At 36.3% G+C, this 15,447-nt stretch overlaps 1 protein-coding gene and 1 long non-coding RNA gene across 3 annotated transcripts; one reads left to right on the forward strand and one right to left on the reverse strand.

Annotated features, from left to right (window-relative positions):
* Window positions 1-3,221: 3,221 nt before the first annotated feature.
* LOC112126891 lies at window positions 3,222-4,130 on the forward strand. 2 transcript variants are annotated; one of them, XR_002910280.1, is made up of 5 exons: window positions 3,222-3,325; window positions 3,418-3,513; window positions 3,597-3,659; window positions 3,724-3,953; window positions 4,029-4,130. It is a non-coding gene; the product is annotated as an uncharacterized LOC112126891 (long non-coding RNA). The 2 variants fall into 2 exon arrangements; XR_002910279.1 differs by lacking the exon at window positions 3,222-3,325 and having other exon boundaries at window positions 3,407-3,513.
* A 3,384-nt stretch (window positions 4,131-7,514) lies between these two features.
* On the reverse strand, window positions 7,515-10,189 carry LOC106672999. Its single transcript, XM_014404876.2, has 2 exons — window positions 9,998-10,189; window positions 7,515-9,916 (listed from the first exon to the last, which is right to left on the reverse strand). The coding sequence occupies exons 1-2, from the start codon at window positions 10,068-10,070 to the stop codon at window positions 8,013-8,015; spliced, it is 1,977 nt and encodes a 658-aa protein (XP_014260362.1). The 5' UTR covers window positions 10,071-10,189; the 3' UTR covers window positions 7,515-8,012.
* Window positions 10,190-15,447: the final 5,258 nt, after the last annotated feature.

The raw sequence follows: 15,447 nt of genomic DNA on the forward strand, positions 1-15,447 counted from the left end.
ATTATTTTTCTATACTTACCACAGTATCTTTCACCTTTCTTAGTAGGATGAAAATTGCGTGGTCAGTAGCGTTCTAGGTGTCTTAGTGGAATGTCGGGAAGGATTAGGGTGGAAAGGTTAAAATAGGCTTGAGAAAATGTTGAGAGATGTTCGAGCATATTTTAGAGTCGTGTGTATTGAGGGGGTTGGAAAAGGTCTGTAAAGTTGGATAATAAAATAATAAATATATGTAGGATGTGAACTGAATTTATACAATGCTAGAAATTTTAGATTCAATCAAAGTATTTGTGCTCACTCGAAGTGTTTGTTTTCTTGTAGTTGTGTCATTATTGGGTTCCGTTTTGAGAGGGCCAGTGAGATATTGATGTTTTATGTTTTTGAAGGGGTGGGGAAGGATGTTGGGCCAGAACACATTTTTATATAAGGAATCGGCTTCTTTGAGGTAAAAGGAGACGACAATGGGAAAGAATGGGTAATGTAATGGTTCGGCCAGATTATCCTTTCAGGATTATATAGGCAGGGATAATTAGGGAAAGGAAAGCTAAATAGTTGAAAAATTAGACTATGTAGAAATGTTTGATGTGAGGAATGTAATGATTGTTTTATATGTTATATGATATTTATTTAGAAATCGTGAGATGCGGTCTGGTGTGATGTAGGTTTCTGAAAAACATTTTTTTTATCGTGCCAACGTGGGCACTCTAGACACGACACGCAAGAATGACCCAATTACACAGAAGACAAACACTTTGAGCCCTGAAGATGATCTCAATAAAGATCGAAACGTTGGCACGATAAAGAAAATATTTTTCTGAAACCTACACCACACCAGACCGCATCTCACGATTTCTAAATAAATATCGATTAACAGTCACTAATCACCACACGTTATATTATATATTTTGTGTGAGTTGATGACGATATACGTATGTTATTGAATTGAATTTTATTAATGATATTAGCGTAGCTGCGACTGAGTTTACATGTATTTGTTCTGTAATAGATGCTGTGTTTATCTCTGTTGATGTAAACTATTTCTAAAAAGTTAAGATTATGTTTGTTTTGTTCTGTGTGTAATATTTTTGAATTGTTGAAGTCGAAATTGTGTTGGTGTTCAAAATGGTGGGTAGCCAGTGCTGTAGGATTTTGCATGGGTTTTTTGCAATCATAGATATGTTGCTTTACTCTCTTTTCAAGATGTAATTCCGATGTAAGTTGCCGTACAGTTTAAACAATTGATTTTGTAAATTAAGTCAGACTTATTTGTTACTGGTGTGGGATCTTTAATTTTGGAAATAAGTGTGTGAATTGTTTTATAGTTTTTGAAAGCTATTTTAAAGTTATCAGAAGAGAGAAATCTGTTTAATTTATATGATAGGCCGTGAATGAATGGCATGGATATTTATATTATTGGTTTGTCTGTATTTGATAGATTTGATGTAGTATTATTTCAATAGTGGATGGTATTAGTGTTTAGTTGTAGTTGTTGATTATTCTGTTGATTATGTGTTTAGGGTAGTGATTGTTATGTAGGATATGTTTGAATATCTTTAAGTCCTTGTGGTGAAAAGATTCATGGCTTAGAGTAGTAATTCTTTGATTTTTAATAATATGATCTTCTTGATCGCAGGAATGAACGTCGTACATCTTGAGGATAACGGAACCCATCTCATTATCCAGAATGTCTCAATATATGAAAGAATTAGGGCGATTTTTCCTTATGGACATTTTACTTTCTAAACGTTGAAAGTTGTATTGTAAACTTTTAACAATTCGATACGGCCATATATTTTTCGGATTAAACATTAACCAACTCGAGACGAATATTTGCACTCAGTTTGCATAAATACATAATAAAAGGAAGCTCAAATATTTTAGAGGTTGGCACAAGTGGAAATTCAACTCGGTAAACAATTACAAGGGCTTCAATTATGGTTGGATCCAGCGCCCCACACGAGGATATTGAAATCCGTCTGGATGTTAAATAGGATGTTAGTCTTGGTAAATTGGAGGCAAATGGCAGGTTGGCGCACAAGGATCGGCCTGTTTATTCAAATCAACATTGCTGGCCATTGGCGGCCGTCATGTCTCGTTGTCACGGCCATATCCTAGTGGATGGCATGAAATATTAAATTGAATTCGTGCTTGACAGTCCCACGTCAAAATGGCGAAGCTTGTGTATTTTGCAAGGGAAACGGACGGGATTGTATGCAATGTGTATTTAAATTCTTTTTTAAACCAGTTCCCGATATGACCCCGATTTTAGTATTGGAAACCTTCAGGACTGCTTTTTCCATTGAAAAAAGTTACAGGGCACACCATTAACAAAAATACCGATCGACCTTTAATTTTGAATTTCAGCCAAAAAAAGACTTTTCTTGACAGTTTAATTAACGTTACAAATTTAAAAAATCAATAAGCCTTATATTCGAGTGTTTAATTTTATTGTTTCAATTGAACTAAGTGGAATCTAACATTAAGTCCATAAATTGTGAGATATTTCCTGGAGATGTGCGGGATGGCAAACCTGTAACTTGAACAATTCCGGCAATTTTGGACACTTTTGTAAACTTTTTTATCTGTATACTTGACGATATATATATATATATATACATATATATAGTTTTGTAATCATTGTACTTCTGAAAATATGAAAAAAAAAATCTCTACCTCCCTCTGTAAATTACGCATCCCCATTAGTGTTTAATCTGCGTAAAAGTGAAGATACATAAAGAAGTTTATTTAAAATAAATTTTGGTGTAATATCTACGGCTTACATGTGTTGCCTCTTCGCCGTGTGACCGTTTTATACCATTCAAACACAAATTGCATGAAAATTATTTCGAATAAAAAAATTTATATAAACAAAAATAATTATTTCGTTTTGATAAACCTTTGATAGACTTCAAATTGATTCTTGCTAAAACTAAGAGTTTTACAAATATTATGTTTAAATATTGATAGAAAACGAAAATGATTTTATTTTATTTTGTATCCTAAAGTTTAAAACATCAGAATAGGTGATAAGCAAGCATGAAAACAAATCCAATACGAATTAAGCTGCAATAATATTTACTTTCGTATCTACCTTTTCCTGTCCTAATCGATCTCCATTTAGTATTGTTCATGCGATCATACAGTAACAATTTCCAATAGGTGTTATTTTATATCTCAACGTTGTGTGTGGGGTTTTTTTTTGTGCTAATAAAAAAAATGCCCAATATAAAAAATGTATGTATGCGTATTTTGTTGATCAGAGTTTCCTACGTTTGTACTCTTACAGCAGCATTGTACCGATTTTCATCTTGTTTATCCGAGTCCACAAGTAAGTACATTATATTTTTTTAAATTTGTAATATATGAGTTTAAACAGGATTGTTATACATAATTTTCACCTAATTTATGTTTGAATGTTAGTTTAGTGGTTTCCGTTGTGGTTTGTGCTTTTCCATATTCCCTTCATCGCAGACGATGGGTATGCATTGCAGCTATAATCATAATATAAACGCTTCTGTGAGTTATTTTTATACATAGTTATACATTAGGCATTTGTAAATTCAATTACACTAGATGTAAATATTAAATTATATGTTTAGGATATAAACGATTTCTCATCTTCCTGGACGGAGAATATAATTCAAAACTTCAATCATTCACAAGTTTGTTGTTTTACGCAGTAAAAAATATTAGGTTTTGAGAAATTTTTATCAAAATTATTTTCAGGATGACGAAAGTTTTAATGGTGAAACATCAGAACGCTTTGTTACAAATATCGGTGTAAACAGCGAAGGTGATTCGTACCCCGAGACGTGCCCGCCAGTTTCCTCTGTCGAAGAAAGGGCAGTGGTTCCCGTAACTTATCCCAGTCCGAATTACTTTTAAATATAACTAGTGACAGCTCGTCTACTAGTTCTGAGGGTCTTGACAGCAACATATCTGAAAATACTATTCTTGTCTGTTTTTCTTTTTATTCGTTAATATTTTTATACTGTTAGAATTCGTACATTTATCAATTGTTTAAATTGTAGAAGGTACTAAATCTTCCAAATCCAGCACATTTTTTAGAAGAGGAGAAAACATCTTCAAACATCGGACAATTAGAACATATTTTCGACTCGGAGTTCCCTTCAGAACCGGTAATAATTAAGCATCATAACAATCATTACAGTGTAATAACCAATTTAAAAAGTTGTTTTGCATGCGGTTACTTTTGCGAAAAATGTAACGTATCCACAAACAACAAATACCAACACATATGCCCTCATTCGTGTACCTTTTGCATGAGTCAGACAAAATGTTTAATTTCAACCCTAGAGCCTCAAAAATTGTGTGATTATTGCTCTAGAATTTTCCCTAACAGTCGTTGCTATTATCAACATTTCACAAACAATATTTGCGGAAAAATATTTTTTTGTAATAAATGTTCGTCATTGATTAATAATCGAGGGAAAAATAGAAAGAAAAATATTCATAATTGTGACAAAAAATTCTGTAAAATATGTCGTGCGGAAATGCCGCGAAATCACCGATGTTTTATGCCTGTTGACAAACGTGATCTGCCTAAAGATAGTTTTTTATTTATTTTCGATGATTTTGAAACTACTAAAAATAACTCGAATTCAGGGAGAGGGAAATTGGGGGAGCTGGGACACTTTTTTAGACCAATCAGAGATCGCCAAACCCCACCACCAATTAGGCCACGCCCCCTTTACCCCCACTCCTTCCACATCCCTTTTTGGCCACGCCCCCTCGGCTTTTTTTTATTTATTTTCTATGATTTTGAAACTACTAAAAATAACTCGAATTCAGGGTCGAGCATTACATTTTTTTATAAATCTAATTTATGTGTGTTTAAGGAGAAATATGACAAGTGCATTGGTTTGGGAAAATGTATATTCGGACACAGCAAGTATTGCGTGGGGACACAATTTCAGACAGTTTTTTCGGTCACATCCTACAAGTAAAAAATAAATTTACAAATGTAATTTGTATTGCCCACAATTCGCAAGCATTTGATTGCCATTTCGTTTTAAAACACATAATTGAACATACAGATATTGTTCTGAAACTAATTATGAGGGGTCGAAAACTTTTACTTTTAGAATTTAATAACGTAAAATTAATAGATTCTGTTAATTTCCTGCCTTTGCCGCTTGCCAAATTGCCTCAAGCACTCGGTATTCCGCTCTGCATATATGAGAAAGGTTTTTCCGCATTTATTCAACATTTTTTCCAATGCCAATTACGTTGGTAAAATACCAGATAAAGATTTTTTTGAGCCTGTTAGAAAAATACTGTAAACAAGATGTACCGATATTGGAAAATGCGTGTATTGCTTTTAGGGAAATGTTCATAAACCTCTGTAATGTAGACCGGTTTCTCGAGTCTATCACCATTTCATCAGCTTGCAATCTTGTTTTCAGGAGAAATTTTTGAAAACCATTTTCCATAAGCGTGATACCTCAAGGAGGGTATAGAGAAACGGACATGAAGTCCCGAGCATGCCTAGAATGGTTGATTTTTGAAGAAATGAAAACACCCATTGAGATTGTGCACGCAGGGAATGGCGAATGGAAATTTTGAACTATTTCTGGCAATTTCGTTAACATCGGTAACATATGTGCATCTTTAGGCTGACTCTCGGGAGGATCACAAGGATTTCGTGATAAGTAATCTGCAATCGAGTTCTTTTTGCCCGGCAAATTATTAAGGGGGGGGGGACACAAGACCAACCTCGACTTCAACGTAGTGGTTCCTGGGACACTGGGGGGGGGTTCCCCACAAGGGCCGGTGCATCGTGGGAGGCAAGAAGAGAAACGGCGACCATAATTCATGTTGTTAGCGAAGAATGGCACTGAGGTGAAAAAAAAATAGTGCCCTAGACGGAAACCTCAAGGATCCGGCCGACTCTCTGTAGTATCCAGGATTACCCAGCATGCCGGGCTCTGCTTGGGCTGACACACTATATCCCTAGCTACTCGTGGGAACCGTACGGAACCTAATAAACAAAGAAAAATACCATCTCCCGAGTGAGGCCCACAGGAGACCCAATCTGGCAGAAGTGCCAAACCAAAATACGTCCCTTTCAAAACAAAAACACCCCTGGAGGAGGTCGAAAACTCTCGCCAGATGAGATTATTAAGGTCCGCTAGTCGGGAGGTACCAGAAACAGGCTACCAACTCTGTTGAAGGAGCAAATAAGAAAAAGAATCAGGGGAAGAAAAGCCTTCTTCAAAATCCGAAAAGAAAATGCCAAGGTCAGATGACAACCCCCTCCCCCCAAAAAGCATGTTCCAAAAAAGGCGAATATATTTGCGGAAGATAGCAATTTTCATTGGCAGTAAGGCAGCACTTAGAGCGCTAACCTCATGCGAGGCGAAGACAAACAGTGTTTAGAAGTTCATGGAGGCCCTGACAGAAGTCAGCGACACTAATGAACCTGGCGTATACTCTCGAGGTCCTGATCCTTGTTGGGGTTTAGCATCCTGCCACAAAAGAGGATACATTTTAAAATGGATCCCTAATGAGTCCAAAACCTGGTGGGATATTACCCAGGTACGAGGTACGCGGAGAGATTCATAGAAGGACCTTCCGCAAAAATTGCAAATGAATTACGGGAAGGCAACCGCAACCGACTCAGGACTCTGGTTGAAATCCTAAGAGCAAGAAGGCACATGCACCGAATAGGAGGACAGACAGAATAATCACTGTGCAGATACGGCTAGGAAAAGGACCGCAGAACACATTCTATGTTTCTGTGAAGGACTATGTAGGTGCAAGTTCTTGCATCTTGGACAAGACAAACCACAAGCAAGATCCTACACTAAGAAGCCGCTGGCAAAGCTATGGAGGCTGATTAAAATCTGAAGCTGGCCAATGAGTTATAAATACAATGGAAGCACAATAGATCTATTCAGGTTGAGGTGCGGTAGGCCTCGTGACCGTCTCTTTTATCCCTATCCCTTCTTTCAAAAGGGACGTCCTCTCTCTCGTTGCTCTTTTAATCACGCATGTCCTGGAACACAGCACACAGCAGAAGGTGGTCATATATATAGAGCAATGCTTTGATGGTGATAATAAGATTATCGTCTTCGCTAGTTAAGTTTAGAAATAATTGGTCTCATGTTTGAAGCATGTTCTTTCATTGGGATGGTAATGGCAGAAACCAATTTAAACAGTCCATATTTTATCCGAAGCCGAAGCCAAAATTAATTCTTAGCTAACTTGCCATGATGGTTTTAGTATCATTTTTATCTCTCACCCCGTCCAAATGAATTATATTTTTCTGCAAGAAAATTCGACTTCAATATATACAAATTTATATACGAGAAAATGGAAAAAATCTAAATAAATCGGTGACGTTTTTCAAATTTTAAGCAGCTATCATGGCGGTAATTATTTATGAGCGAAGTGGTTCGAAACGTATGTGTCAATCGATAGATTCGTAAAGGCAAAATAAACGTCATAAAATTTCAAAGTCAAAAACTACTTTTAACATTAACAATAAATAAATATACAAATTATAACAATGTAATAATGTAAGTAATTGTAAAAACTCCGTTTAAATATTTTGAACAGGCACTGTGTCACTTTTAGGGCCCTTCATCATTCGCGAGTTTATTGTACTACTGAAACCTGTTACGTCATTGCGCCATTTTCAGTGGAGAACGGATCCAATAAGCCTCTCGTAGACTGCTCTCTACTCTACTTTTAATTACATTGGATTCTCGCTATCTGTTTTTTTTTATATATTATACCGGAGTTTACTCGAATATTATCTTCATTTCCTGTTTGCCAAGTTTTAATAGAACGTAGGATCTTTGTGTGAGATATGATACAACACACGCAAGAAATTTTTAAAATTTGTCGAAAAGTTTTATAAAAAAGTGTCTGAACATATGTTTTATTTTACTAATGATTATAAGTGTTATGATTCGAACAAAAAAACAAAGAACACTTAATCTGAGTGAGTTTTATTTTCATTCGAGTTTGTCATGATAAAATGTTTAAAACTACTCGATCCTTTCCCGTTTTATTGAGGATTCAGAAAAATGCGCCATAACATTCGTTAATTCCTTAGTCGACGTCTTTTGCTTCGGCAGTTTTTCGGGCTCGACATCGGAGGAGTAGGTTGTGAAGGTATAACGTCGATGCCTAATGACCAGGGAACCGTACAATAATAAAAATATGAAAAGGATTGTTATGTTGATTTGAAGCAGTTTTAAATCAAAAATGAAATGGAAATAAATATGCCAATAGTATGACAATTTCGGAATATTTTCGAAAAAGTTCACTGCCGATATGAAAACCGATCTGAGGGGCGGCGGGACCTCGGTAACAAAACATTTGCTCCTATGAAATATAACTATTCCAATTCCCAGACCGAAAAACGCTGCAGACGGTAGCAAAAATTGTACAGGTAGTACCTTCGGGTGCTTGACGGTGAAAATTTTTACACCACTGACGGATGTCGGATCGAACAACAAAATAGCGTAAATACGGTCTTTATAGGATTCGAAGTTACTGTAATGCACTCTGGTCTTCCCTTGGGCCGTGACCAACACGTCGAACGTTCCTTCAAAAATATCTGCATAATTGATATCAGTTGAATTTATTCTAGGTATTTGGATGACACGACCGTCTTTGTATCTCACAGACAGTTCTGCGTCTTTATACGGTGAGACAAAATAAGCTTTTGGACTATTTCCTAGTCCTTCTGATAATATACTATATAATCTCGGGGGTATCGGCTCGATACCGGCAAACTCAAGACCTTCATTTCCCACGTAATAACAGAGTGACGCAGCATACATCAATGTGACAGCAGAAGTCTGGTGTAATCGGTGTTTGCGGTTGTTTATTTCCATTGTTGTTTCCAATCCATGGGTTTCTATTTTTATTCTGGAGAAAATAACGTACGAGAGGGGTTCGATAACGAGATTCGAGAAACTGGAAATTACATCTGTAGGCGAATCGAGGATATTGAAGATTCTGATTTGTGCGAATTCGTCCTCCGGTTGTGCGGCCTCCTGAAAATCCATCACCATGTGTATAAACATCAAATATGATAAGGATATGACCATGATTATTTTCCCCACCCCTATCAGACCAAAATCATTAGAAAACCACTTATAACGCTTAGAACAGTAATAATAAATCGGAAGGAATATCGTCGAGGCCAAAGAACTATATAAATCAAAGGCATAAAACGTAGAATTTGTAGTACCGACTAAGAGAATCGACAGCATAGTGTAAATGACAGTTGCCAGCACTTTCATATGTCCATAGAACGCAATAAATAACGCCAAAATTGTAACAGCCCAAAACCTTTTGCACATGAATTGGACATTCGGTGGAAATTTTCTTGGATCCCTTCGTTCTTCTGTTTCTACACCGAATTTTTCCCTTAGCCGAATTTCACATGTGTACGCTCCATACAATAATGTAGTGTAAGGCAAATTGAAGAACACGGGCGGCTTGAAACCCCATCTTGCAAATAAGAGTGTTACGATTATCAACGTGGCCAATATGAGGGTCGTCGTTAAAGACACAAAAAAATAAAGAAATCTGTGACCGAAATATATCACAATAACGTTATATAATGCTGAAAAAATGCATTGTGTAACAAAACGTGTCCAGACGCATAAGAATGTTGGAGTATTTAAACCTAACTCTGATTTTTTGTATATCACCTGATCAAAATAAATAGAAAACGCTATCGGATTCCACGTGAAAAACAAAATGTATTCGTACTTAAGAAATAAGTGGAACTTTCGATGATGTGGTTCGTAGTCGATAGAAAAAACGAGTGTCAAAAATGAAGCTATGGAAGTGAAAGTTAGAAATGTGGTATGCAGTTTAAATTTATGAATCCAAGAATCAGCGATCCAGCCAGCCGCTACACCAATACATATACCTGACAACATTCTCAGGTTTAATTCGTCCGTTGTTTCAAACAAGTTCAAAGATAATATAGAATACAAACATGAATACATACAGTTCAACGAAAACTGAAATACGAACAATCCAATTCGGAACCAATCGAATGACGATTCATGCATCGTCTCCATCTTCTCAAAAAACGTAACCCACGTCTTCAAACGTATTATATATATCCTAACCAGCCATTTACTAAAAATGTCATATTTCTGAAATCAGCTGCCTATTATGTAGTTCTATATTGTTAGTGTTGAAAATAAANATAATACAATGGTATAAGTATTAAACAAATATAAAATAAGTTTATAATTTTAATAAAACAAAGATACAAAAAAAAAACAACACATAAATCGTCTAAAGCGAGAAAAACTCACGGGTGAGGTCAGCGAGTGGACCGGCGAGTCACAAAACAAATGCGGAGGAGATCGACACGCACAAAAGAAGAAACGGTCGCGAATAGATTACGGATGTAACTCCTTCACAAAGTCTTACACAAAGTTACGGTTGCGGGACTGCCTCGAAGACGTGCGGTAGCGAAGAAGGGCGTCTATGGACCTGGTCGTCAAGCGCGTCTCAAACAACAAAACCAGTCACTTCACGGCCTTTTAGATGCGCGACGTACAGGTCACAAAATTCACGCTTTACAACAATATTTACATGTAACTTATACTAATTATTTTTAAGACAAAAAATATACAATATATACAAAATACAGTATGCTTTGACATACCGCCCACCAATTTTTGAGCTACAAAAATTCTAGGCTGGTAAGCTTTGCCTGATCAATGGGGTTTGGTGGGAGTAAAGGTGCGAGGACAGAGGTGCGTTAGTTAGAAGACCGCCCACCCTACGATCTCCCTTTGAATCTGTAATGAAGAGAGTGATTTCAAATTGGAGTGTGTTTTTGTTATAAGTTTTTTTCTGTTCGGCAAAATAAAGACAGGCGGATGCGTTGTGTTTTTCTGAGCGTTCAAGAAAACTGTATTCTCTTTCATTAGCGGGAACTCGTCAGTTATGAGTGAAACGTGAGGCATATGCTATGATTCTGATCAATTTGCTGTATGAGAATGATCTATCTATCAATTCAATGATTGGTGAAGGGTACTTATCTAAACTAAGTAAAACAGTTTCTGATTTTGTCTCAGATAAATCCTCTCCAACCATAACGTCCAACGATTTGATTGGCCAGTTGTTAATGGGGTGTCTAATCCAACTGGGTCCGTACCACCATGAACTGAGGTGTACGAGAGTGGATGGCGATTCACCACGTGAGGCAATATCTGCGGCGTTTGCAGATGCAACGTGAAACCATGAATAATCAGTAGATTGATCTTGAGTAATACTGATGCGGTTTGCTACGAACGCCTTCAAGCGATGGCGCGGTTGACGGATCCATGATAACACTGTCATGGAATCCGAAAAAAAGTAAATCTTTTTAAAAATCACACAAACCTGAACACCCTCTAAGACCCATAATTTCATTTGAATTTACAAACGTGTTCGAGGCAGCCCCGCAACCGTAACTTTGTGTAAGACTTTGTGAACGAGTTACATCCGTAATTTATTCGCGACCGTTTCTTCTTTTGTGCGTGTCGATCTCCTCCGCATTTGTTTTGTGACTCGCCGGTCCACTCGCTGACCTCACCCGTGAGTTTTTCTCGCTTTAGACGATTTATGTGTTGTTTTTTTTGTATCTTTGTTTTATTAAAATTATAAACTTATTTTATATTTGTTTAATACTTATACCATTGTATTATGATCGCATTGCTGAAAACTTGTCTAATCTAGTGTATCAGGCGCCTCTCTTTTTGTTTGTATAAAATTTAAATTTAATTCCTTGATTCTTGTACAATTATAATTAATTTCAAACATCGCCTTATTGTCATTCATTTAAATATATGCATTAATTGAATTTGTAATTGACTTACACAAGTATTGTGGGCTGGTAAGTGTTAAGGAATTATAAGGATTGAATTTCCCATTTTTTTCATTACATATGAGATGTTGATGGACTGCAATCTGGGAAAAATTGATACTTAGCGGATTCTAGAGAAATTTAGAGTTTGGAGAGTGAGGCATTACCCTCAATTGAGTTTGGGTCGCCCTTGCTCGCACATTTAATGGTCCTCCGGGCCGGATTGNTATATATATATTTGTATTCTCACAAAACAACAACATCACAACGTTCTCACGAATACGAACAAAAACTGGAAAACACATCACAACCTTACAGAAAACACAACATAAACTAAACACGTACCTAACCGAAAAATCAAACATAAAAATCACCATATTTTTTCACAACTTAACACAGAATATTTACACTCCCCGAATTCACTATCCCTTTTTCCGAAAACTCTTTCACCTTTGATGTTTATTCTACCATGCACTTACATATTTGCAGACGATACAGCAATCATCTCTAGTACTATCGATGCTGTAATTTTCATTCAAAACCTCCAACACATCTCACTAATGGAGTCTCGGTGTGAATATATAAAAGAATGCAATTTAGCACAGACAAATTGCATTTTCTCTCCGCAAAAGGATCTACCATCAACTAAATAATATTCCCCTCCCGACTGCAGACAAGGTGCGGTACCTCGGACTGTACGACAAACGCTAGTCGAGGAAACCTCACACACGACTGAAACAGTTATGATGCAATACGGGGCTCTTGGTCTTCACAAACGTTCTGATTTACCTCTGAAAAATAAAAGACTGCACTACACCATAGCTAAACTCATATGGACTTTCCGGCTGGAAGTGTGGGGTTCAACTAAACATTCAAACATCCGACGTGTTTAATCTGCCCAATGAAAAATCCTTGATTCTAGGTTTTATGTATCGAATTTAATTACACAAATAGACTTATTCCTTTTGTTCAAGATGAAATCCGTCCACATTCCGCACATTTCACGAAACCGTCCTAACCTCCGTAAATCAGCACATCAGAAACCTAGTTTCCAGCATATACTACAAGAACAACAACTAATATAGAGTACTTACATAAAAGTCATTCTTCTAAGCCGACTACTAAGTACTAAACTCATCAGTAAAAACTTTCTTGACTTAACTCATTGAATTGAAAATTGGAAAAAACTGACTTGATTCATTGAAAAAGAAAATAAATACTAATAACTTATATTTTGCTTTACATACTTGTGATGATAATGTTGTATGTCCTTGATTGCCTTTTGCTTACATTGTTAGACATCCTGGTGTGACATTGATCTCGAATTTGAGATTTTAATTTACATATTGATTGATTTCCCGTCTGAGAAAGTCCTTTCATAAATTTATAATTTTACGCAACTTTGTGAAAATTGAGCTCTTAAGGGAAATATATTTTTCTTTTGCACAATCCATTACCGCCTATGGTATTGTTTCCTGGGGCGGTACTAATAAATGCTTCACTAAGACTCTGGATGTAACTATAAACTCACTTCTTAAAATTATTGTACGCAAACCGTGTAGCTCTAGATGACAAAGCAAATTCAATTTGTATACATATTTAATATTGTTTTGCCCTGAAGCTGAACTTAAAATAAATCGAATGCTTGGCAATAACAATTGAATTTGCTTAGTCATCAAGACCATACCGTGATCCAGATTATTCGTGATTGTTCATATAAATAATAACAAATATTTAAGCGATCATAAATTATTACCCTGGAACTACAGGAAAATGCTTGTTTTTTATTTCAATTANGATCTCAATAAAGATCGAAACGTTGGCACGATAAAGAAAATGTTTTTCTGAAACCTACATCACACCAGACCGCATCTCACGATTTCTAAATAAATAAAAAAATTGTAGTTAAGATATTTTAAAGCCCAGATTTAATTTTTTCATACTACAAGTTTATTCTGTATTATGTTTGTTTATTTGTTTGTTTTTTCAGTTTGTAAAGATGTTTATTTCTCTGATGATCTCCAAAAACTCCTGCTGTCTAGTAGAAGCTTTGCTTTTTGACAGCAGGCAGGGATGTACCGAAATATTGGGGGTAATCGATTTCGAAAACCTTCTCGGCCCACTGGGCAGAAAGGGCCTTTCAAATGATTTTGGAAAATTTTGAAAAAATTGAAAAACAGATGGCGTTTAAATAAAAAGAGAAAAACTAAATAAATAAATCTTACCCAACCCTGAAACCAGGTTTCTAGAGAGATTCAGGCCCCACACTTCCTAATAGGGAATACGAGCTATAAACTAGCACCCAGCAGACTTGTCTAATCGTCAAAAAAACTTATCCAATTGAACTCACCTCACCAAAAAACTCTTCAAAAAACACTGGACTGACAAAGGGACGTCCTAGCTTCCACAACACACCACTGTCACACACTTATTAAACCAATATACCTCAAAACTTCGGTTTTTTCTCGGAGCGGAAATTCTTGCAGGACACCGGCATCATTGCAGAGACTATATGAAGGGCTTGTTCTAAACGCCCCTGTTGCAATCCTGATACCTTGGTAATAAATTCTATCTAGAGGTTTTAAAGTTGATATTCGCGCTGAAGAGTAACCTGCTGCTCCGTATCGAAACTTTGCTTCTAAGTACATGCTGAAAATTCCTAAAAGAATTAATGAATTCGCTCCCCAATTGTAATTAGCGAGGAATCTCATCAGGCCTAGTATTTTCCTTCCTGAATTAGACAATTGGGCTATTTGAGGTTTCCATCGAAGGGCTTTGTCGAAAGAAACGCCCAAATATTTGACAACGTCGACTTCCTTTATTTCAACGGCAGAAAGGAAAAGCTGAGGTGTTTCATGATGTTTTCTTAGTCTAAATAAGTGTACAAATACCGTTTTGGACAAAGATAATTTGAAATCCACATCATCTGCTTTTCGTGACAATGTATTATTAAACTATTACAATAACTGACAACAAACAGTTCTATAGAGAAAAGGCACCATGCCAGGGGATAAAGTTATCATCGGTCTTTAGATAAAACATCCCGTAGGGACGATTCAATTACACTTATATGCTGACAGCCTTAGTCAGAAAAAGGTATTATAGCCAAATACAAATTTACAGCATTTTACAACTTTGCGAAGATCTCACTAACGGTATAAATGAAAGAATGATATTACAAAATTAAAAAACCTATTAAAATGCTAGACGACTCTCAAAGCAACAGGCCTATCAGGCTTTTTACCTTTTATCTATACTATTTTAGCGTTTTCTTTACCACGTCTTAAGTCCTATTTACTTTCACCCATTCCTGTCCTCAATAAATTCATAGAGTAGTTTCCGAAACCCTGTTCTCATATGAAATTAAACAAGTATTGATGGGAAGTTTTCTTGACGCAGAACAGGTCTTTGACAAGTTCCTATACGATGGAATTGTACGAAGTGTACCCTACACAGATTGCTTCGTTATGCAAACTAAGTTAAATTGGATAGTTTATATTGTTTCTAGGCTATCTGGAGTACTGCAAAGCACTGTTAACGCCTTTCATACATCTTTTACATGCGCATAAATTCCCTTTACTCCCCAGCTCGCT

The sequence above is a fragment of the Cimex lectularius genome, unplaced genomic scaffold, assembly GCF_000648675.2.
Source record: "Cimex lectularius strain Harlan isolate CLEC.00 unplaced genomic scaffold, Clec_2.1 scaffold7, whole genome shotgun sequence".
NCBI lineage: Eukaryota > Metazoa > Arthropoda > Insecta > Hemiptera > Cimicidae > Cimex > Cimex lectularius.

What these genes read in the sequence shown, in the direction of transcription:
- LOC106672999 (XM_014404876.2), bottom strand. Translation starts at nt 10,070, where the DNA reads ATGGAGACGATGCATGAATCGTCATTCGATTGGTTCCGAATTGGATTG. An exon ending in ATTTCAGTTTTCGTTGAACT is followed by an intron (nt 9,917 to 9,997) that starts GTATGTATTCAT and finishes GAATGTTGTCAG; the next exon opens with GTATATGTATTGGTGTAGCG.